Here is a 24,979-nt window from a genome sequence, read left to right as displayed (position 1 = left end):
TCTTGAAATAAATTAAAAACAAAGCCTTTCTGTCTTCAAATGCTATGTCTCCTTCAGTAGAGGTGGCCACTGATGAATAGCCTTTGACCTGGGTGACCCTCTATGTACATTTGATGTTTTGACTTGTTTTGAGCATGAAATTGACAAGACTGATATGTGATACAATTTCAATGCCGACATCATCATCATCATCATCATCATCATCAATGTTCTCGTTATATTTCTCATCTCCATCAGGAGCAGTTAGAGTTGTATTCCAGGTTTGTGGTTGTGGGGGGGGGGACAATTACCTGAAAGGGTGTGGTGGAAGGGAGGGGATTGATCCCAAGAGAAAACATTATTTCAACTGTCTTGCCCCTGGGTACTTACAATGCTACCCAGTAGTCTGGTAGCGTTTGGGTGTGGGGAGAGAGGGAAGCGGGGGGGAAAGCTTGTGAGTAAGTGCAGGTTCAAGTTGATATCTCTTGTCATTCTAAGAGAGAATAACTTATTGTCTTGCACTGGAGATAAGTTCGCTTGTATTGCTTTCAGGCATTGCGAAAATCTAAGGAGAGAGAGAGAGAGAGAAGAAAAAGAAGGAAAAAGAATGGCTAAACAAAAGCCAATTCTATTGTGGTTCATTCACATTATTTGAAGAAGAACAAGAACAAGAACAAGAACAAGAAGAAGTGGCAGGGCCATTGTTAATAGCTATTGCTAGTCAAGTCCTGGTCTTTAATTTTCTTCATAGAAAACTTTTAAGTGAAGATTTCTGAATGAATCTTTTTTTGCCAATGGCAAATTTTTGTTTGGTTTGTTATTTATTTGTTGTTATCATTATTATTATTATTATTATTATTATCATCATCATCATTTAATACAATGACTTTGCATTGCTTTCGGTTCTGGGTTTTTTTTTTTGCGGTGGGGAATGGCGGGAGGGGGGGGGGTGTTCTATCCATCTCTTCAGTCGAGGACTCACAATAATTGCATTGATAGATCCTTGTTTTGATTCCTGCAAACACACACACACACACTCGATATTATATAATTTGTGTGCGATAAGTACTTGGAGAACTGCTACAGTTTGCCCAGTGCTGCCCTCTAGCATCGTTTAGCAAATACATTCACACATTTCATTGATTTAAAAACAAACTGTAGAAAGATGGTGAGGGGAGAACAAATATATATATATATATATATATATATATACACGTAATTGACGGACGAGTCTACAGCTATAAATATCGGTGTACATATATGTTTACATTTATACGGATAGACATTTGCATCTACACACATATATACATATATAAATATCTGTATACATATACGTCTACATTTATACAGATAGACATTTGCATTTACACACGTATATACATATATAAATACCTATTTCTTTACTACCCAAAAGGGGCTAAACACAGAGGAGACAAACAAAGACAGACAGACGGATTAAGTCAATTACATCAACCTCAGTACGTAACTGGTACTTAATTTATCGACCCAGAAAGGATGAAAGGCAAAGTCGACCTCAGCGGAATTTGAACTCAGAACGTAAAGACAGACGAAGTACCGCTAAGCATTTCGCCCGGCGTGCTAATGTTTCTGCCAGCTCGCCGCCTTATATAAATATATAAATACCTATACATATATAAATACCTGTATACAGATAGACATTTGCATCTACACACATATATACATAAACTGATTGTCTGATTCACCTTCAGTGGTGTGTATTCTGTTTGTTCCACGACTACATTGGCTACTCCTTGGCTTATGACCATGTGGTTAGGGAGTTGATTTCCCAACCACATGGCTTCTAGGCTTCTTGTTCAATCCCTCTACATGGCCTCTTACATAATTATTTTCTACTACAGCCTTAGACTGACTAAAGTTTATTGTATGTATGCGTGTGCATGCATGTAAAGATATATACATACATATATATATACACACACACATATACACACATACATACATATATATATGTATATATATGTATATATATATATATATATATATATATATATATATATATATACACACACACATACATCATATATATATTATATATATATATATAGATGCAGTTTGGGTTTGTGCCAGGGAAAAGTACTACTGATGCTATATTCCTGGTAAGGCAGCTGCAGGAGAAATACCTAGCCAAAGATAAGCCCCTGTACCTGGCTTTTGTTGACATGGAGAAAGCCTTCGACAGGGTCCCCCGATCCTTTATCTGGTGGGCAATGAGAAAACTAGGGATAGATGAATGGTTAGTGAGAGCTGTGCGGGCCATGTATAGGGACACCGCTAGTAGGGTGAGGGTTGGAAATGAGTACAGTGAAGAATTCCGGGTAGAGGTAGGGGTCCACCAAGGCTCAGTACTCAGCCCCCTCCTATTTATCTTAGTCCTCCAGGCAATAACGGAGGAATTCAAGACAGGATGCCCTTGGGAGCTCCTCTATGCTGATGACCTTGCTCTAATTGCTGAGTCGCTATCAGAACTGGAGGAGAAGTTTCAGGTGTGGAAACAAGGATTAGAATCGAAGGGCCTCAGAGTCAATCTAGCTAAAACCAAAGTCGTAATCAGTAGGAAGGTAGACAAATCACAAACACCTTCAGGTAGATGGCCCTGCTCGATCTGTAGAAAAGGTGTAGGTAGAAACTCTATAAGATGCACCAAGTGTAAGCTATGGACACATAAGAGATGCAGCAATGTCAAAGGAAGGCTAACTAGGAAGATGGTTTTTGTATGTGGCAGATGCTCAGGAACAATAAACACTGAAAATGCTCTGAGACCAACTTCCGTCACTTTCCAGGGAGAAAAACTAGAAATAGTTGATAGTTTCCGTTACCTAGGTGACCAAGTCAGCAGCGGGGGCGGGTGTGCTGAAAGTGTAACTGCTAGAGTAAGAATAGCTTGGGCAAAGTTCAGAGAGCTCTTACCTCTGCTGGTGACAAAAGGCCTCTCGCACAGAGTGAAAGGCAGACTGTATGATGCGTGTGTACGAACAGCCATGCTACATGGCAGTGAAACATGGGCCGTGACTGCTGAGGATATGCGTAAGCTCGCTAGAAATGAAGCCAGTATGCTCCGATGGATGTGTAATGCCGGTACTCACACTCGGCAGAGTGTAAGTACCTTGAGAGAAAAGCTGGACCTAAGAAGCATCAGTTGTGGTGTGCAAGAGAGACGTTTGCGCTGGTATGGTCATGTGGCGAGAATGGATGAAGATAGTTGTGTGAAAAAGTGCCACACCCTAGCGGTTGAGGGAACCTGTGGAAGAGGCAGACCCAGGAAAACCTGGGACGAGGTGGTGAAGCACGACCTTCGAACTTTAGGTCTCACTGAGGAAATGACTAGAGACCGAGACCTCTGGAAGTGTGCTGTGCGCGAGAAGACCCGGCAGGACAAGTGAGTCCACAACCCGTGGCCTTCTACATGGGATGGAGCCAGCCTACGTATGCATACCTTCCCTTCTTGGGACACAAAACTCTACTTGTGAAGACGTGTTGAGGCAAGTGAGGATCAGAATCGAAATCGATCAATGGAAATTGCGGATGTGCTACCAGTGCCGGTGGCATGTCGAAACTCTGCTTGTGAAGACCCATTGAGGCAAGTGAGGATCAGAATCGAAATCGATCAATGGAAATTGCAGATGTGTTACCAGTGCCGGTGGCATGTAAGAGAACTTTCCGTTTCACGACCGTTGCCAGCACCGCCCCGTTTCGTGTCCGTTGCCAGCCTCGCCTGGCCCTCGTGCCGGTGGCACATAAAAAGCACCATCCGTTCGTGGCCGTTTGCCAGCTCTGTCTGGCACAAGTGCGGGTGGCACGTAAAAAGCACCCACTACATTCACGGAGTGGTTGGCGTTAGGAAGGGCATCCAGCCGTAGAAACACTGCCAGATTTGACTGGGCCTGATGAAGCCTTCTGGCTTCACAGACCCCAGTAGAACCGTCCAACCCATGCTAGCATGGAAAACGGACGCTAAATGATGATGATGATGATGATGAGAGAGAGAGAGAGAGAGAGAAGGTGGGGAATAAACTTACTTGGAAATGGATACATGGCATTCAATCAAATAATTATATAAATAATATATATAGTTGAAATTTACAGAAAAACAAAAGACGAAGACAGGTGTATGATCAACAAGCAGGTGTATTAGTTAGAAACTTAGGAAGGTGAGAAAGTCTTTTATGTTTCAAGCCTATGCTCCTCAGTAGGAAGGAATAAGAAAATAAACAGTGGGAGAATAAAAAAAAACTTGTGGGGTTAATGGTCAAGCATGGTAATACACACATATATATATATATACGCACAGTAATCACTCGACTATCGCATGTTACATTCCAACCCCCCCCCCAACGATAAGTGAAACTGCAAAGTAGAAACAGTAATGTACTGTATATTTTTTTTGTATTTTTATAATTTATATATATTTATTTTATTACAAATGCAAATCAACACCTCAGAGGAATCGACGTAAGCTTAAATAATAAACTGATCGCACGGGATTACTATAGATATATATATATGTGTGTGTGTGTATGTGTATATATATATAGAGACAGATAGATAAAACCTACTTGGAAGAGGATGCGTGGCATTCGATCATAGAATAACAATTTAATAAATAAAACATATGCATATATACATACATATATGTACATACCTACATCTATATGTATATATACATGCATATATGGGTACAGGACACCACAAAAAACGTAGAACACAACGAGAAATGAGAACATAAAAGCAAAACATGGTAACAGACTTTTTCTAAACAACAAAAAAACAAAAAACAGAGTACAAGACATACAACACAAGGAACATTCCCCCTCTTCAGCTGCCCCTGCTTCGACTTCTTCGAAACACGGAATAAGTCAAAGCAGGAGCAGCTGAAGAAGGGGAATATATATATGTATATATATACATACATATATATGATGCTGGTGTGTTTACATATACGATGATGATGATGACATCAAATAGTTTTACATTCTTTTAATTTATATTTTCATCTATATATCTATATGTGGTACTTTTATTTATATAGGTCTATTGATCTGTGTTAAATTGTATTAATGTATGTGTATTTTTTAAAATATGTTTAAAATTTCGTGTCTGGGCATTTGTTGATTGACCTACACTTCGTTTCTGAATTTTCCTATGAGGAAGTAATTAATAAAATATTTATTAATTATAGAATATGACATCTCTGACAGTTGTTTTGATTCAGTAATCTTTAGATGATTACTCTTTTAATTGTTTTAGTCATTTGACTGTGGCCATGCTGGAGCACCACCTTTAGTCGAAGAAATCGACCCCAGGACTTATTCTTTGTAAGCCTAGTACTTATTCTATCGGTCTCTTTTGCTGAACCACTAAGTTACGGGAACGTAAACACACCAGCATCAGTTGTCAAGCGATGTTGGGGGGACAAACACAGACACACAAACATATACACACACATACATATATACGACGAGCTTCTTTCAGTTTCCGTCTACCAAATCCACTCAAGGCTTTGGTCAGCCCGAGGCTATAGAAGAAGACACTTGCCCCAGGTGCCATGCAGTGGGACTGAACCCGGAACTATGTGGCTGGTAAGCAAGCTACTTACCACACAGCCACTCCTACGCCTTTATAAAATTAAAATCATTACAAGATGAATCTCTTCAGAGGCATTAAAGATATTTCAGTTAGAAATGCGTGTTGAGATAATGGCTACAAACCATTAATGCAATGTTTTTTGCCAAAGATCTATCAATTCTACCAAACTGCCACTTTAAACCCATTCTGCATTGATGTTCAGTAATCCTTCCCCGTATTGCAGTTCATCTATCGCACATTCAGTGCATTGCAGTTCACCTATCATGCACTCAGCATGTTGCGGTTCACTCATCACACACTCAGTACATCGCTGTTCACCTATTGCACACTCAGTACACCGCAGTTTACTTGTCATGAACTCAGTGCATTGTGGTTCACCCATCACACACTCCATAATTCACAGTTCACTCAGTACATCGCTGTTCACCTATTGCACATTCGGTACACTGTGGTTCACCTGTCATGCACTCAGTTCATTGTGGTTCACCTGCCATGCACTCAGTCCATCGTGGTTCACCTATCATGTGCTCAGTATACCTTGGATTTTTCTAGCTAATATATGTAAATTTATATCGCAGACTCCTCAATATATCACAGGTTTCTGCAGCCGATAGGTATTTATATCTTTTTTAAATTTTAATTATTTCTGTGGTAAAATAAACATTTTCACGCCTAAAAATTAATAAATTAAAATAAAGTGCAGGAGTGGCTGTGTGGTAAGTAGCTTGCTAACCAACCACATGGTTCCGGGTTCAGTCCCACTGCGTGGCATCTTGGGCAAGTGTCTTCTGCTATAGCCCCGGGCCGACCAATGCCTTGTGAGTGGATTTAGTAGACGGAAACTGAAAGAAGCCTGTCGTATATATGTATATATATCTATATATATGTGTGTGTATGTTTGTCCCCCTAGCATTGCTTGATAACCGATGCTGGTGTGTTTACATCCCCGTCATTTAGCGGTTCGGCAAAAGAGACCGATAGAATAAATACTGGGCTTACAAAGAATAAGTCCCGGGGTCGATTTGCTCGACTAAAGTCGGTGCTCCAGCATGGTTGCAGTCAAATGATTGAAACAAGTAAAAGAGTAAAAGAGTACTGCACTGTATAACACATTATTTAAAATATATTACAAGAAAATATGTAGAGTACTGTAGATGAGTAACTAAAGAATCTCACATACTGTATGGAAAACGAAACTCGGGAGGTGAGTGTGTGGGGTTGTTTAGCATTTATAATGAAATAAATATACACAAATTATAAAAATGATACAAAAAAATATATAGTACAGTACTGTTCCTACTTGCAGATTTTCACCCATCACGGGAGGTTTTGGAACATAACACCCACGATAGTTGAGGGATTACCACTAAACAGGGGTTCAATACACAGGGTGCAGTGCATGTCCAACCAAACTGTTTCCTTGTATACCATGACAGCTGCAACAGTGGTTGCAGTGGTACGTCTCCCTCCCTCTCTCTCTCTGTCTCTCTCTCTCTCTCTCTCTCTCTCTCTCTCTCTCTTTTCTCTTTACTCTTTTACTTGTTTCAGTCATTTGACTGTGGCCATGCTGGAGCACCGCCTTTAGTCGAGCAAATTGACCCCCAGGACTTATTCTTTGTAAGCCTAGTACTTATTCCATTGGTCTCTTTTGCCGAACCGCTAAGTTACGGGGACGTAAACACATCAGCATCGGTTGTCAAGCGATGTTGGGGGGACAAAGACAGACACACAAACACATACACACACACACACACGTATACATATATACGACGGGCTTCTTTTCAGTTTCCCTCTACCAAATCCACTCTCAAGGCTTTGGTCGGTCCGAGGCTATAGTAGAAGACACTTGCCCAAGGTGCCACATAGTGGGACTGAACCCGGAACCATGTGGTTGGTAAGCAAGCTACTTACCACACAGCCACTCCTGCGCCTGTCTACTAAATATAAACATTTTGATCAAATATCCCACCAGATTCTCCTCTGTCTACACTCAGTAACAAGTCAAAATGCATCTGTAGATATAAGGCTGTTGTCAGTACCCCTGGTTCTTTTCCACCTGGCTTCCTCCTCCTACTTTCATCTTTCCTACTGCTCCTCCCTCCTTTCATTTCATTCACACATTCCTTATTTCCTCTCTTTCTTCACAAAGTTTCCTTTATGTTTCTTCTCTCTTTTCTTTTCCTATCATCTTCACCTTCCTGCATCATTCATCTATTCAACCTCTCCTCCCTCCCCATCGTTTCCTGATATCCATCTCCACACACATGCGTGTGTGTGTAGTAATTCATCCAGCCTTTCCTTGCTGCTCCTTCTCCTTCCCTTCTATCTCATCCTCATCTTCATCACCATCTTCTTCATCATCATCATCATCATCATCTTTGTCATCATGGTCCCTCTCTTCATCCCTAACCAACGTCTGCCTTGCTGTGTTTTCTTAATTGATTATGGGTTCGTTGTTTGTTGTTATGGTGTGGTGTCTTCCCGTTTTTTTTCCTCATGGGCATCTGGTTCTGATCACTGGTCACTGTTTGTACATATGTTGCACATCCAATATTGTTTCACCGATATTGGCAACACAATCACCTTCGCTGCCTTCCTTCCACCTTCACTCTCTCTCTCTCTCTCTCTCTCTCTCTCTCTCTCTCTCTCTCTCTCTCTCTCTCTTCTCTTATCCCTTGTCTTTCTTCCTCAACTCTCAACACTGATATGTCACTCTTATCAGTCATGTTTACAGAACAGCTCCAAAAAAAACCTGCACCTTTGATCGCAAGTCTGCTGGATCTGTGATGGCCTTGGGTTAAATAATGACCAAAATATTAGCAGCGATAGCATTAACATCACCCCCAGCCCCATCGACATAATCTCTAACTACAATGATTATTTTATCACACAGAACAACACTTCACATCTCTAACACTAACACTTTAGCTCTAAACAAATTAACATCCTCACTTCTCCGATAACATCCCCAACACCAAATCACCAATGACCACAATAACAACATCAATATTACAACGACTATGAATCAATCAGGAGCCTCTTTGCTGTTTGCACAACCAGCTAAAAGTAGTTGCTGAATCTTCCTCACATCATTCATCATTATCATTGTTTAACGTCTGCTTTCCATGCTAGCATGGGATGGATGATTTGACTGAGGTCTGGCGAACCAGACTCCCATGTGATCTGGCAGAGTTTCTACAGCTGGATGCCCTTCCTAATACCAACAACTCCGAGAGTGTAGTTGGTGCCTTTACGTGCCACCGGCATGATGGCCAGTTTGGTGGCCATGCCCAAGTGTTTTTCATGTGCCACCAGCACAAGTGCTAGTAAGGCGACACGGTAACAATCATGCTCGAATGGTGTGCTTAACGTGCCATCGGCACGAAGGCCAGCATGTTGCTCTGGCAACAATCTCACTCGTATCATTGTTTTCTTTAGAAAAGTGCACAGGCATAGCTGTGTGGCAATCATCCGCACACATTGCACTTCAGTTCCTGCTGGGTTTCTGCAAACATTGTACCCGAGTGTTGCTTATGGAAGAAACGCATCAAAGCAGTGCACTCCACTCAGTTTTTTGTTCAGAGATGTCACATCTATTCCTAACAATATTTCTCCATGATGCAGTTTTCAACCATTGCCTCCCAGTTATCCACATACATCTCCAAAGCTTTAACCCTTTCGTTACTGTATTTATTTTGAGATGCTCTGTGTTTCTTTCAATTATTTCAAATATAAGAAAGAATTTAGTAAAATAATTTAATAGGAACATAAATTGCGATTAAGGTTTGGTGGAAGATTTTAATGAAAAACTTATGAAAACAAGACATTTGTACTACAGAGCCAGATGCAGTTTCAACCAGGTTGGTAACAAAAGGATTAAGATAGCTTTTTATTACATCCTTAAATTGTTTCCTTGGTTTATGTTGAGGCCTTTTCCCCTCTGGTCAGTCAGCTCCCCCAAAAAAATCTGTTCAGGTGACCAACCCAATGCATCTGATTCAAAACTGTTCTTTCCTCAATGCTGGTGCAACCCATTTCTCAAGTATAATCACATCAGATGTGTAAGAGGCCCACTTGATGTTCAGGGTGCATCAGATGCAATATGGATGAAACCTCTCCAACCGCTTGATAATGATGCCTCCAGGTTGTCTACTTTATGCACCCTTATTGCAGGGTTATAAGTATATTGGCCTCTTACACAGAGAGTTTTGTGGGTCTTGTGGTACCCTAATCTGACCAGACTTGCTTCTTAAGTTTTCCAAAAGCTACACTAGCTTTCACAGTGCTGTGACTTATTTCAGAGCATGGCTGTGTGGTCAGAGCTTATTTCCCAACCACATGGTTCCAGGTTCAGTCCCACTACATGACACCTTGGGCAAGTGTTTCTACCATGGTCTCAGGCTGACCAAAGCCTTGTGAGTGGATTTGATAGACAGAAACTGAAAGAAGACCACCATATGTGTGTGTGTGTGTTCAGTAATGAATTACAAGCAATGCTAGTGTTGTAAACATTACTGACCAGACATGCTCAGTGTGTGTGTTTGGTTTGTTCGCTGGTTCATTGTGAACCTGAAGAACAACTTCCCCATTGCACTGGGTGTTGAAATGCCTGAATGTCAAAGACAGGCAAGACAACTCACTCCAGATCTCATTCAAGAGTGAGGGATACCGCTATTTTGCCATTTCTATGTCTTATCAACATCACATACCTGAATCGAACCTGGGGCAAAGAGAATCACCAGTTCCTGACAAAATATAAATAGTATAAAAGCCATTTGTTGGTATGCCACAACGATGCATATCATCATCAACATCATCATTTAACGTCCATTTTCCATGCTAGCATGGGTTGGACAGTTCGACCAGGTTCTGGTAAGCCATTGAGGCTGCACCAGGCTCCAGTCTGATCTGGCAGTGTTTCTACAGCTGGATGCCCTTCCTAACGCCAACCACTCCATGAGTGTAGTGGGTGTTTTTTACATAGCCAGGAGCCAGAGCAGGCTGGCAAACAGCCACAATCAGTTGGTGCTTTTACGTGTCACTGATACGGACGCCAGTACCAATTTAAAAGTAGTGCTAGCATTGTAAACATTATTGACTGCACATAGTGTGTGTGTGTTTTATTTGTTCACTGGTTCAGGGGAGGGGGTTAAGTGCTTGAAGGATGCCTCCCTCATCGCATTGGCTGTTAAAACACCTGAAAGTTATACACTGGCAAAACAGTTCAGGTGTGATGGATAATCATATTTTGCCAGTTCTGTCAATATCGTGTATCTGAGTCGAACCTGGGACAAACTGAATCACCAGTTTATGACTATATAACATAATGCTGGGGGGACCTCCATCTTTCATCCTTATGAGGTTGACTAAATAAGGCCCCAGTCAAGTGCTGGGCTTGATCTAATGTGTTAATTGATGTGGCTTGTTACTGGAACTTACAGTGATGCCACATATTTTTGGTCATACTGCATACTGTTCAGTTACAAGAAAATGTAATTTTTTGGAATGTTTACAATATTTCATAATCAAACTTTAATATTTAGCACTCATGTTATTTAAATATACTCAAAACCATGTCAAAGACACAGAATAAAAGATTTACTCAAATTACGTAAAATGCACCATCTGAATGTGGTCAATGCCAGTGCTCCCTGACTGGCTCCCATGCCAGTGGCATACAAAAAAGCACCATCTGAATGTAGTTGATGCCAATGTCCCCTGACTGGTACCCATGCTGATGGCACATAAAAAGCACCATCTGAACCTAGCCAATGCCCTCTGACTGGCTGCCACGCCGGTGGCATGTACAAGCACTATCCAAACATGATCAATACCAGGGCCACTTGACTGGCTCCCGTGCCAGTCCCACATAAAAAGCTCCATCCAAACATAGCCGATGCCAGTTCCCCTGACTGGCTCCCACGCCAGTGGCACATAAAAAAGCACTATCCAAACGTGATCGTTTCCAGGGCTGACTGACTGGCTCCTGTACCTGTGGCACATAAAAAGTACCCATACATTCCTGGAGTGGTTGGCATTAGGAAGGGCATCCAGTTGTAGAAACACTGCCAGATCAGATTGGAGCCTGGTGCAGCCGCTGGCTTTCCAGACCTCAGTCAAACCATCCAACCCATGCCAGCATGGAAAACAGACATTAAACGATGATGATGATGTACCACTGATGGTACATTGGTGCATATGGCTGTTGTGTGAAGTTAGCAATGAGCCACTAGATGGCACATGTAAAAGTTAACACTTTAATTGCTTAAGCCTTCCTCCAAATGTATGGTCTGGGTACCCTAGATATTACTTACATTGTTGTTTGTGTGCATTCACAGTTCCTACTCTTAGATATGGCAGTAGGAACCTTGGAGTGTATGATGTATAAAAACAAAATTTATACACAGCAAACACAGACACACATTTGAATTTCCTGCTATGAACTACAATGCTACTTCACTATGGAATTCTAGAACTTTTGGTCCTAAAAGACATGTAAATAAATGTAAACATTGTAGCTATGTACATTTTTCACAATTTATTAGCTTTTAGTGGTTCTAATAAATGATTTGTACATATTTTCACATGTATTTTATTTGATTTTCCACTTTCGTGTTGGTTTTTAAGTATTTAAAAAAAAAAACTTGCATGCTTTTAAATATATTTGCTAAGACTGACTTCAAGTCTGATAAATCAACTGAAGTTGAGGTTATTTTTCCCATTAATTTCTTTTTAAAAAAAAACTGATGACATGAAGTCAAAAAAGACATAACTTGAAACAACATGAATTGAGGTATACTTTTATACACACATACAAAGAGAAACAAGTGCGATAAAGCAAAGCAAGGAAAGAGAGAGAGAGAGAGAGGTGGGGTGGGGAGAAAGATAATATAATGAGTGTTGGACTGTGTGTATATGAAAGAGAGAGAGATGAGAGGCAGATGGGAAAAAGAGAAGGTAAATAGCAAACAAATCTCAACATTTCCTCATCAGATTAAAATCATAAATCAAGAGATAATTGTAGCAAAGAAGTAATGATGGTAATTGGAGGGATTAAGATTAATGGCGGTAGGAAAGATTAGATTAATGATGGTCAGGGGTATTAGATTAGTGATTGGTAGAAGGAATTAGTTTAATGATGGTAGGAGGATGGATTAGATTAGTGTTGGTAGGAGGTATTAGATTAGTCATGGTAGGAGGGATTAGTATAATGATGGTAAGAGATATTAGTTTAGTGATGGTAGGAGGGATTAGTTTAGTGATGGTAGGAGGGATTAGTTTAGTGATGGTGGGAGGTATTAGATTAGTCATGGTAGGAGAGATTAGATTAGTCATGGTAGGAGGGATTAGTTTAGTGATGGTGGGAGGTTTTAAATTAGTCATGGTAGGAGGGATTAGTTTAGTGATGGTAGGAGGGATTAGTTTAGTGATGGTGGGAGGTATTAGATTAGTTATGGTCGGAGGGATTAAATTATTAATTGTAGAAGGATTTGGATTCATGATGGTAGGAAGGATTACACTATTAATGGTAGATGGATTAAGATTAGTGGTGATGTTCATAAGTGATGTAGATAGCACATAGGCTCAATTTAGAGAAATGGAGGTGATTATGAAGTACAAACATAAGGTGTGTGATGCTGTTCACACTAGAGACTTTCATTTCATATTTCCTGCAACATTTCCACTTTGAAGATGCATCAGACAATTTTCAAGAGCTTTAAATCTTGTTGATTTTTCTTCCCAAGAAATAAATGTTCCAGCAAGTAGAAAAACGCAGTTTCAGCAACATGCTGTAATTACTCAGGTGTATAGCCACCTTCGGCAATCATTTTTCTTTTCTTTTTTTTCTTTTTGCAAAATAATTGGAAGCAGCCTCTATCAGGACTGGTATTTTTACCAGTCATTTTTATTTTGGGAAGGTTTAAGAAGCTCTGCCTACAACGCTTCAAGTAAAAATATGAATCATAAAAGTAGACCTAGGAAAATAATATGGTTTGCCCCACCCCTGCTTCTCCCTTTATATTAAAACTAATGCAGGCCAGAAATTCCAGACTCTTTTAGATAAGCATTTCCTGGTAAACCACAAATACAGGGAGATTTTTAACAGACACTTGATAAAAATATAATACAGCTCTGCCCCACTATGAAGGACATTATCACTTGTAACCATCACCAAGAGCCAACTCCCAGTTGTAATTACCAAGACCTTGACGCTTGCTCACTTGATCAGGCATATATGAGAAATTCATTTGTATATGTGACAGAAGTTACAGCAACACTTCAACACAACCTAACCGAGAAGAAAAATTACATGCGGTTATGTGACATTTCAAAAGACATCATGCAAACCACTAATCTTATTCCTTATTCCTGTCACATTGACAAAAGTAAAGCCACTACATTGATGAGCCACATATGGCCCCTCCTTCTATGTCTACTCACTACATTCCCACCTCTCCATCTTTCTTTTTTCACAATTTCTCAAATTTACCCATCCACTCACCCTATCCATTCTTTGGTTCCACTCCAATTATATACACTTGCCTGTAACTTGAGTGCACCCCGTTGTCACACCCTCATCATCATTTCTCTCTCTCTTTCTCTCCCTCTTTCTCTCTCTCTCTTTCTCTCCTTCTCTCTCTCTCTCTTTCTCTCCCTCTCTCTCTCTCACCCCTCCTGAGGTAGCCATTTATCTCCTTTACTGCAAGACACCTATTTCTTTCCCTCTATTCATACTCTAATCTCTCATCACCTGACACAAAAACCTCGATTCTACTCCTCCCTCAGTCGAAGGGGTCTTGTAGTTCCCACCACCACCACCAACTCAGTCAACAGGTACCTTAGGCTTGCAGCTACATGGCAGCATCACTAAAGGTGGTGCCATGAGAAAAAAAGCACACCGTACATTCTGTGGAATGGTTAGGGTTAGGAACGACATCCTTCTGTAGAAACCATGCCAAAGCAGACATTGGACCATGGTGCTGTCCTTCGCTGGATCCAAACAAACCATCTCTGGGAGGCAGGTATTAAAAGATGATGGTGATCATCATCATCATTGTTTAACATCCATTTTCCATGCTAGCATGAGTTGGACAGTTCGACCAGGGTCTGGGAAGCCAGGAAGCTGCACCAGGCTCCAGTCTGATCTGGCAGTGTTTCTACAGCTGGATGCCCTTTCTAACACCAACCACTCCGTGAGTGTAGTGGGTACTTTTTACGTGCCACTGGCTCAGGGGCCAGACAAGGCTGGCAAGCGGTCACGATCAGTTGGTGCTTTGTACATAATGTTTGTGTTTTGTTGTTTTTTTTCTTTTGCAATTTTTGTCTGTCAAATCTCACAAAGCATTGGCCATGTAGAGATGTCATGTAGTAAAACTGAACTCAGAACCATGTTGTTACTAAATGAACTTTTTAATTAACCACTTTTCCTCACTTACACTCATACACACACACATCTAGTGTAAATGAAAACGAGGATAAGTTAGTACTGTTCAATGCATCCCTATTTAATTAAAAAAAGTTGTCAACTTCATTTGGTTATTTTCTTACTCTCTTTTACTCTTTTACTTGTTCCAGTCATTCGACTGTGGCCATGCTGGAGCACCGCCTTTAGTCGAGCAAATCGACCCCAGGACTTATTCTTTGGAAGCCTAGTACTTATTCTATTGGTCTCTTTTGCCGAACTGCTAAGTTACGGGGACGTAAACACACCACCGTCGGTCGTCAAGCGATGCTGGGGAGACAAAAGCAGACACTTAAACACACACACACACACACACACACATATATATATATATATATATATATATATATATATGATGGGCTTCTTACAGTTTCCGTCTACCAAATCGACTCACAAGACTTTGGTCGGCCCGAGACACTTGCGCAAGGTGCCACGCAGTAGGACTGAACTCAGAACCATGTGGTTGGTAAGCAAGCTACTTACCACACAGCCACTCTTACGCCTATTATTATTAATTTTTAGGGAATTATGGCAGTAGAACAGTGACTAAAATCTTCAAAGGAAAAATAAAAAAAGACAAAATCAAGGAAATATGAAATTATTGTTTGAGAAAATTTCCTCCTTAGAAGTATGGTAATTGTCACAACCATCTCTTTTATTTTTTTGGCCTATTTTTCTTTTGTTTGATTGAGTTGGTAATACGAATAAAAGTTCTGGGTGTTTGGTAACTGTAAGTAAGAGTGTGTGTAGACCTAGAAATTTGGTGTGGAAGCAATCTACATGAGAAGAATGTTTGAATAGGTTGACTCTAATCGTTATATGTGAAGGTGTTGTTAGACATAAGGTGTTGCTGTTAGCAGTTTCAAAGGGCAACAGACAACCACTCTTCCTGCTCATGCTCCCTAATTCATCTCTCTGCTTGTTTGACACAAAAGCAAATAATACAGATCATGGTGGTGGTGGTGGTGGTGGTGGTGGTGGTGGTGGTGGTAGTGGCAATGGCGGTGGTGCTGGTGGGTGGTGGGTGATAAATCACTGCTGCATATCTATCTGTAGTAATTTAGCTAACAATCTCAAGCTGTCTTTGGGTTGGCTGATTGAGTTAGAAGAAACAACATCTTCAATTTGGCCTGTGTTTGCACACAAGGAAACCTCACCTTGTCCCTTCCCTTCCATACCAGTTTCCCTCTGCTTCCCTGTGAACTTCACCTCCTTTCATTCTCTGTCTTCATCCCTTTTCCCCCCTCTGCCTCTTCTAATAGCAATCTTTCACTCCTGCTGCCACCGTCGTTCATTGTCTTAGTCTTGCTGCCTCTCTGCTCTTCTCCATTCTGCCAACCTCCTTGCTCCTTGTACAGCTGTGTTAGAAATTGATCTGCAGCCTACCTCCTCCTCTGCTTCACCACCCTCTCAGTCTTCAGTGACATGGTCCATTTGTGTTAGCTCCCACTACTGTGGCTGGCTTTGGTGCTATTGAGTCACTGAGCTCTGGTGCTGGTGGTGATGATGATGATGATGATGATGATGATGATGATGATGATGATGATGATGATGATGATGATGATGATGATGATGATGATGATGATGATGATGACGACGATGGTGGTGATAGTGGCAGTGGTAGTAGTGGTGGTAGTGGCAGTGGTTGTAGGAGTGAGTGTGGAGGTGATGGTAGTGGTGGTAGTGATGGTGGTGGTAGTAGTAGTAGTTGTAGTGGTGGTGATGGTGGCAGCAGCAGTGGTTGTGATGGTGGTGATGATGATGACAATGGTGGTGGTGGTAGTGGCAGTGGTTGTGGCAGTAAGTGTGGAGCTGATGGTGGTGAGGCTGGCGGCGGTGGTGGTGATCGTTGTCATCATCTTCGTCGTAGTGGTGGTAGTGGCAGTAAGTGTGGAGGTGGTAGCAGCAGCAGCAGTGGTGGAGGTGGTGGTGGTATAGCAAGAAATGATGATGGGAGTGTGTTGGCCATGGTAGTAATGGAGGTTGTGGTTGTAGTGGGAGTCTGTGTATGTTTTGGTGATGTTGAAACATCAGTAGTGATGATCGGTCGTTCCGTCCGGCAATAATGGCAGTGGTTGTTAGAAGCCATGATAATGGTGTTGATGGTGGTAGCAACAATGGTAATAAAAATGGCACAGGTTGTTAGAACTGAGTGGTAATGGTTGTCTTAATGGTGGTCATATTCATTATGTTCTTTCCCTCTTTCTTCCTTTCTTTCTTTCTTATCTCCTTCCCCACCGCCTTTCTCTCCATGCTTCTGTCATCTTGTTAGTGCTAACGCAGCACTGCATTGTCATGTCGCAGCATTTCTCACTTATGAAGACACCCTCGTAATAAATTGCAGGTGACAGAGGTGCTGTGCAGAATCAACATTCGACGTTGGACAACAGCTGGTTCTCTGACCACAGACCGATTCAGCTTTTGTTAGCAGAGATCAGTCCCCTGGGATGCTGTTGTAAATCTCGTTGGATCGAAGGAGATTGAATCGAGACCGGTCAGAGTCTTAAACAAGTTCTTTTCCGTTGGGTGGTGTGGTGGTTGTAGCAGAACGCAAGTGCCAAGGGAGATTGTCAATAACTCAAATATCAGAGTGTCCGTTGAACAACTTGGCTTAAGTCTCGATCAGGCAGGAGATATTGACATAGCAAATATAAACAGCTTGCTTAGCTTTGTTAAGATCTGCACAAGTTCTGCACAACTAACTGAAAATAAAATAAAATTTCACAGATAATATCTAATGGAACTTTTTGTCTTTTGGTTTTTGTTTTTTTCTTTATTGATGTCACTTCTTGACTGTAAAGAGTTATAGCTAGACAAAAATTAATAGGGTGTTGATGAACTATAATTAGTGTATAATTAATATGGTATTGATGAAGTGTAATTAGTATAATTTAAGGAAACTGTTTATTAGTGGTTTGTGTCAGTAAGAGTTAATTAGTCAATTTGGTAAAAAGCTAAAAGTCAGAGATGTTAGTGTATGATGGGAAACATAAACATCAAATATTTCATACAGAGCCTTCCTTTAAACAATAGGTGTTGGCCAACTGGTTGAGGTTTCTATTAACCAGGATGTAAATTCAGAGACTCATTACATTAAATTGTTCACACATAATAGGAATCCTCACTCCCCCCCTCTCTCTCTCTCTCTCTCTCTCTCTCTCTTTCCTACTATAACAGCCACTGCTCCTCTAAACTTATTTCTTTACTACCCACAAGGGGCTAAACACAGAGGGGACAAACAAGGACAGACAAAGGGATTAAGTTGATTACATCGATTCCAGTGCGTAACTGGTACTTATTAAATCGACCCCGAAGGGATGGAAGGCAAGGTCGACCTCGGCGGAATTTGAACTCAGAACGTAACGGCAGATGAAATACCGCTAAGTATTTCGCCCGGCGTGCTAACGATTCTGCCAGCTCACCACCTCCACTGCTCCTCTAAACTGGTTGGTCTTGTGTCACCTTCACTTAAGTACTCCTAACTCACTTGTTTCTCTTTCCCGGCTCATCATTCGTAGTGTGTTCTCTCCCCACATTCAACCCTAACCCTAATGCCAACGCTAACCACCACTCCCAACCTGCCTCTCCAGAACACTTTTCATACCCATGTTTTTTGTTGTTGTTGTTGTTGTTGGATTTTTATTTTTTGTCTTGCAGTGATAAACTTGCAATTATTCAAGAGGAAGATTAACCATGTCAGCCTCATTTGTACCCATGAGGGTCTGTGAGGACCATAAGCACTGCTTTTTCCTCATAACTAAACCAAAAGAAAAAAAAGAAAAACTCACTTAATGAGAGCATATAATCAGGGATTAGGTATAAGGATTTCGTGATGTCCTATGATTATCATCATCATTTAACGCTTGTTTCCATGGTGGCATGGATGAGGTGGGTTTGCCAAGAACTGGAAGACCTAAGAGATGCACCAGGTTCCAACTGTCTCTTCTGGCATGGTTTCTATGGTTTTCTATGCCTTTCCTAACATCAACTACTTTACAGAGTGTATTGAATGCATCTCACGGGGCACCAGTACCATTCTTTATATGTGGCACCAGCACAGATGCTCTACAGGTGGAACTGGCATGGTGACATTTTACATGGCAAGAGCACGGATACTCTTTGCATGGCACCATCATGGGTGCTTCTTATGTGGCACTAGTACAGACACTTCTTACGTGGCACTGGCATGGGTGTTTTTTATGTGGCACTGGTACAGGCACTTCTTACGTGGCACTGGCATGAGTGCTTCTCGTGTGGCACTGGCACAGACACTTCTTATGTGGTACTGGAATGGGTGCTTCCTACGTGGAACTGGCATGATTGCTTCTTATGTGGCACTGGAATGGGTGCTTCCTACGTGGAACTGGCATGAGTGCTTCTTATGTGGCACTGGAATGGGTGCTTCTTACGTGACACTGGCATGAGTGCTTCTCGTGTGGCACTGGCACAGACACTTCTTATGTGACACTGGCATTGGTGCTCTTTACATGGCGCTGGCCCAAGTGTTTTTTTACACAACACCAGCTCTCACAAGCTTACAATGTAAAGTATAATTCATTTTGGTTGATGTTTGTCAAATAGTCACAAGTTCTTCTATGTACCAATGTGTTTATTATGTCCTCCACTTAATTCAGAAATCATGAAACAGATTTTCTAAACTGACTTGATATTGCCAGGCTCTTTTCCATTTCACAATATCATTATTTTGGATTTAAACCCAAAACAATTTACACTACATTTCATTGAACATAAGCATATTCACTGTCTTTCCTCATATTTTGGTACATCATCATCATCATTGTTTAATGTCCTTTTTTCATGCTGGTATGGGTTGAACAGTTCGACTGGGGTCTGGGATTGACAGATCTGAAGGTCTAAGACTAAGTATACTTACATCTACAAATCAGATAAACCTATGTGCTGTTTGCTTAAATCTATAAATCAATATCCGTGCACTGGTCATTTACCATCACTATTACGTCACACCATGTCCAAGACCAGAATACATAATTCTTACTGAGCTTATACACAGGGTACAATAGCAAGATGTTGTGGTTCTAAGGTGGCGATCTGGCAGAATTGTTAGCACACGGGGTGAAATGCTTAGCAGTATTTCGTCTGTCTTTACATCCTGAGTTCAAATTCCGCCGAGGTCAACTTTGCCTTTTATCCTTTCGGGGTTGATAAATTAAGTACCATTTGCGTACTGGGGTTGACCTAATCAACTGGCCCCTCCCCCAAAATTTTAGGCCTTGTGCCTAGAGTAGAAAAGAAACGTTAGCACGCCAGGTGAAATGCTTAGCAGTATTTCATCTATTTTTACGTTCTGAGTTCAAATTCTGCTGAAGTCAACTTTGCCTTTTATCCTTTCAGGGTTGATAAATTAAATACCAATTGTGTACTGGGGTCGATCGAATTGACTGGCCCCCCTCCCCAAAAATTTCGGGCCTTGTGCCTAGAGTAATAAAGAGTCGTTAGCATGCAAAAAAGTTTGCAGCATTTCATCCGTCTTCACGTTCTGGGTACAAATTCCGCCAAGGTTGACTTTGCCTTTCAGGGCTCAATAAATTAAGTACAGGTGATACACTGGGGTCAATGTAATTGACATGTACCCTCCCCCAATTTTCAGGCCTTGTGCCTTTAGTAGAAAGGATCATTAACATGCCAGAGAAAATGCTTAATGGCATTTCGTCAGTCTTTACGTTCTGAGTTCAAATTCCGCCAAGGTCAACTTTGCCTTTCATCCTTTTTGGGTCAATAAATTAAGTACCAGTTGTATACTGGGATAGATCTAATCGACTGGCCCGCTTCCCTAAAATTTCAAGCTGTGTGCCTTGAGTAGAAAAGAATATACATTTAAGGCGGTGAGCAGGTAGAATCATTAACACACCAGGTGAAATGCTTAGCGGTAATTCACCTGTCTTTATGTTCTGAGTTCAAATTCCACCGAGATCAACTTTGCCTTTCATCCTTTCAGGGTCGATAAATTAAGTGCCAGTTGCGTACTGAGATTGATCTAATTGACTGGCCCTCACCCCAAGCATTTCAGGTCTTGTGCCTAGAGTAGAAAATGTTCTTTACATTGAGAAGCAAGTGTGTTGTATTTTATTAGTCTGTAGTGATTGGTTCAAATGCCCTTATGAGTACAAAACTGTTAATGAGCTTACATTTTATCCAGTAGGGGCAGGATGTTCTTTAATCACTTGTTACCTTCTAAACAGGGCTGGTCTAGAAATCCACAGAACACTTCCTGGTGCCAGGGATAAGGCCCAGTAAGGTAGAAAGAAGTAGGGGAGACATAAGTAAAATAATACATAGGGACAGCTTAGAACCCTATAGATGATATAAGTTAGAGCTTTCAATAATAGTCGCAGCTAACTTGGGGCTGAGGGTGGGGCAGCTTTGGTAGTGGCAGTAGTCATGGTGATGGCGGCGGTGGAGGAGGAGGAAGGGGAGGAGTGGTAAGGATTCTTTTGGAATAGATTCTATATTGTTGTCTAGATTAATTGCAACTACTACTAGCCTCTTCCAATCACTATAATTATCACAATATCTTATTGTCAAATTTTTCACATCCAATCCTCTTAAAACTGAGTTCTTCTTTAATCAGCCTGAAATTCAAAGACTTTGCTTCTCTTAATGTTTGTGTGTGTGAGAGTGTGTGTGTGTACATGTGTGTATATATATATGTGTGTGTGTGTGTTGATGGTTTCCAAATATTCTACATGTATGCTTATATTTTGTTGCATCATTGCAGTAAAAAGAGCCAGAAACAAGAGTCTTTCTTTCCTATAATGAATTCAATTTGATGTAGATTGAAGAGAGTTTCTCACTTTCTACTTCTTTATTTTTCACTTTCAAATTTTACATTCATTTTTGTTTGTTGTTGTGTTGTTGTTGTTGTTCTTCTTCTCATTATTATTATTATTATTATTATTATAGTTGTTGTTATTTTCCTTCTTTATTTTACTGAATATTGTGCATCTTTAAAGTTTCTAAAATTACAGTTTTGTTTTTCTTTGGCTTTTCGTTTTAAAAATTTTTATATAAACTTTTCGGTTCTCTTTTTCGTTTTCAATCATGTATCATAGAATTTTAAAATTCCTCATTATATTCACAGCAAACAAAGACGTATATACAGACACACATACACACATATCTAGACTTGGTATTAAACTTTACAAATAAAATGAACTTCTTGTAGAGTATAGAATATAAACACTATTGATCATATATATTTATATTGTTTTTGATAAGGTTTTTTTTTGTTGTTTTTAACCTTTATTTTGCTGAGATCTGTTTACATTTTTTTGTTTTGTTTTCTTTTTTTATTATTATTATTATTATTATTACTATTATTATTATTATTATTATTATAATTATTATTATTATTTTTAATGATACTTTTAGTTGTTATCTAATTCTGAACAGGAAACTCTTCAAACACAGTCTTTAGGTTTTTATTACCATTATTAATAATTTCTCTTGTGAAAGCCAAGAACTAATGTTCTGAAGGCTACAGACAAACAACAAACAATGTTATAGAACAATCTAGAGATTGTACAAGAGTTCTTCAGTTTGAAGTAGGCTTGATAAATAAAAATCTGGGATTAAAACAATCCAAAAATATAGTATAAAGAAAAGAAACTTGTGATCTATCAGAAAGTAAGTAGAAAGTTGTACAAATACAGCATACGCAATTATACCATACTTGTCTCTTTGACGACATTGGCTTTATAAGTTTAGGAAATTTCATATTTCATAAGTTATTTTTTTTTATTTCAAATTATTAATTTATTAAATAATTTCAGGATTAAGTATTATTCTGAAATTCTGTTGTGAGCTTCTTCACATGCTAATGTTATACAAGATGAGTTTTTTTTTTTTTTTTGTTTTGTTCTATTTTTTTCTCTTTTTGGTTTGTTTTTTGTTCCATATTTTCAACTTAACACAAGTTGGTTAAAGTTGGCTTGGGTTAGATTGAACACTTACAAATTCATGTATATTTTAACAAAAGATTGTATATATAAATTATATATGCATGTACATATGTGTATAAAGTGTGTTTGTATGTGTATATATATGTGTGTGTGTGTATATACACATATGTATTTGTAAACATGTATGTTGATAAGTGCCAACACACAAAACTCTCAGACCTTGGGTCTCGCTGTTGCTTTTGCTAAAATTTTAAAAAATATATGTATTTGTGTATACATATGCGCACATCATCATCATCATCATCGACTTTTAACACTCATTAAATGTTGATGACAATGATGTGCATATACATACACACTCATACATATTTACAAATATATATATATACACACACAGGGTGCAATGAATAAACTGTCTAAATTATGCAAAATTGAAAATAACCCTGAAATCTCATTTCAACAGATATATTTACCAAAATTACATAAAAATATCTCGAAATAGTAAAGAGTAAACTTATTCAAAATCGTCATTGGCTTCAGTCACAGCCTCCAGACAACTTCAGAATCTCCTTGCAACTCTTCTGGACAGTCTCCTTGTTTAAGTCGGTGAATGCTGCCATAATCTTTGCCTTCAGTTCATCTTTGGTGTTACAAGGAGTTTTCTTGCTAACTTACTTGCTCAACTGCGCCTCACACATAATAATCTAAGGGGTTGCATCTGGGGAGTTAGGTGGACAGATGTTATGGGTGATGTGGTCACAGAAATTGTCTGACGTCCATGACTTGGTTCTCTTGCTTGTGTGGCATAGTGCAGAGTCCTGTTGCCAGACATAGGATCTTCCAGCAGCCACCCTCTTAACCCAGAGCAGTACACCTACTGAGTAGAGTATGATATTGAGGGATAAAAATGGATGGGCTGTGGAGCTGCACATTGCTGGACTTTCTGAATGGCACACATAACGAGAATTTACTTTGAATATTTTAATAGCCTGATGCTGAGCCATGTTTCATGCAAACCACTTCCCATAAAACATTACCCATGCCTGGTTTATACCTTCACTGAAGAGCATCTAAATTGTTTACTTCTCATTCATTGTCCAGTTTTTTTTCTATATTTAATTGCTGCTGTTTAGCCCTAGGTCGGTCTCAATCAAGCATATCCATCTTATTTTCAAGCATTCTGTATTTAACCTAGTGTTATCTAACATATCCTTTTCTAGAGATAGTTGGGTGTGATTTAAGAAAGGGATTTTGTGGCTATTTCTAACAGGTTAACAGCTTTCTTGTTGGTTCATTTATTCCTATGTCACTCCTTCATCTTCTCTTTTATTACCATCATCAGCATCATTCTTATTTCCCTTATTGTCACCATCATTATGTTCTTTATCCACCATAATTTCATCACCATCATCATCATTATCATCATTCCTTTAAATGGAAGTTGTTACTGGATGTTGTTGGCATTATGGTTGTAGAAAATACCATTCTCCTTGTGTCTTTTATTTATTCATCTCTAATTTCACCACCATCTGTCAATCACTACCATCTGTCAATCACTCATATTACTATGTAACAAAGATTTCTATAACGTCAGCTTGCGTCCTGCTTATAGTTTGAGTAATATATGGTTGCATTCACTCAGCTAATTGGTGTAGCTTTTTACCATTTTGGAAATGGTTCAATTCTCCAAAGAGTTCTGTGATATTAATACCATTTCTGGTGGTCAACTCCCTGAAAATACATCTACACACTTTTGTTTGTTTGTTTGTTTGTTTGTTTGTTTGTTTGTTTGTTTGTTTTAAATACTTTCATTCTTTTCTATCTTCATGGTAAAAGAGTTCAAGAATGAAGAATGACGAAAGTAAAAACAAAAAAAAAAAAAATACATCAAATATATATAAAAAAAAACCTCAAAAACAAAACCTAACGCTGCAAAAACTCTGTTTTGTTGCTGTTAGTTGTGTGGTTGTAT

At 39.7% G+C, this 24,979-nt stretch overlaps 1 protein-coding gene across 2 annotated transcripts in view; it reads left to right on the top strand.

The window, feature by feature from the left end:
- LOC115215189 (probable U3 small nucleolar RNA-associated protein 11) overlaps window positions 1-24,979 on the top strand; it is a 129,970-nt gene that overhangs the window by 80,570 nt on the left and 24,421 nt on the right. Inside the window, exon 7 of one of the 2 annotated variants that reach the window (XM_036505204.1) lies at window positions 6,183-6,218. The exons of the other annotated variant lie outside the window; for it this stretch is intronic. Coding sequence (XP_036361097.1) covers window positions 6,183-6,218 — 36 coding nt within the window. The remainder of the gene's footprint in view (window positions 1-6,182; window positions 6,219-24,979) is intronic. 2 annotated transcript variants of the gene reach the window in all.

This window comes from Octopus sinensis, linkage group LG8 (genome assembly GCF_006345805.1).
Source record: "Octopus sinensis linkage group LG8, ASM634580v1, whole genome shotgun sequence".
In the NCBI taxonomy this organism is placed as follows: Eukaryota; Metazoa; Mollusca; class Cephalopoda; order Octopoda; family Octopodidae; genus Octopus; species Octopus sinensis.
The sequence above is the reverse complement of the archived record's forward strand: the minus strand, read 5'-3'. Positions and strand labels throughout refer to the sequence as shown.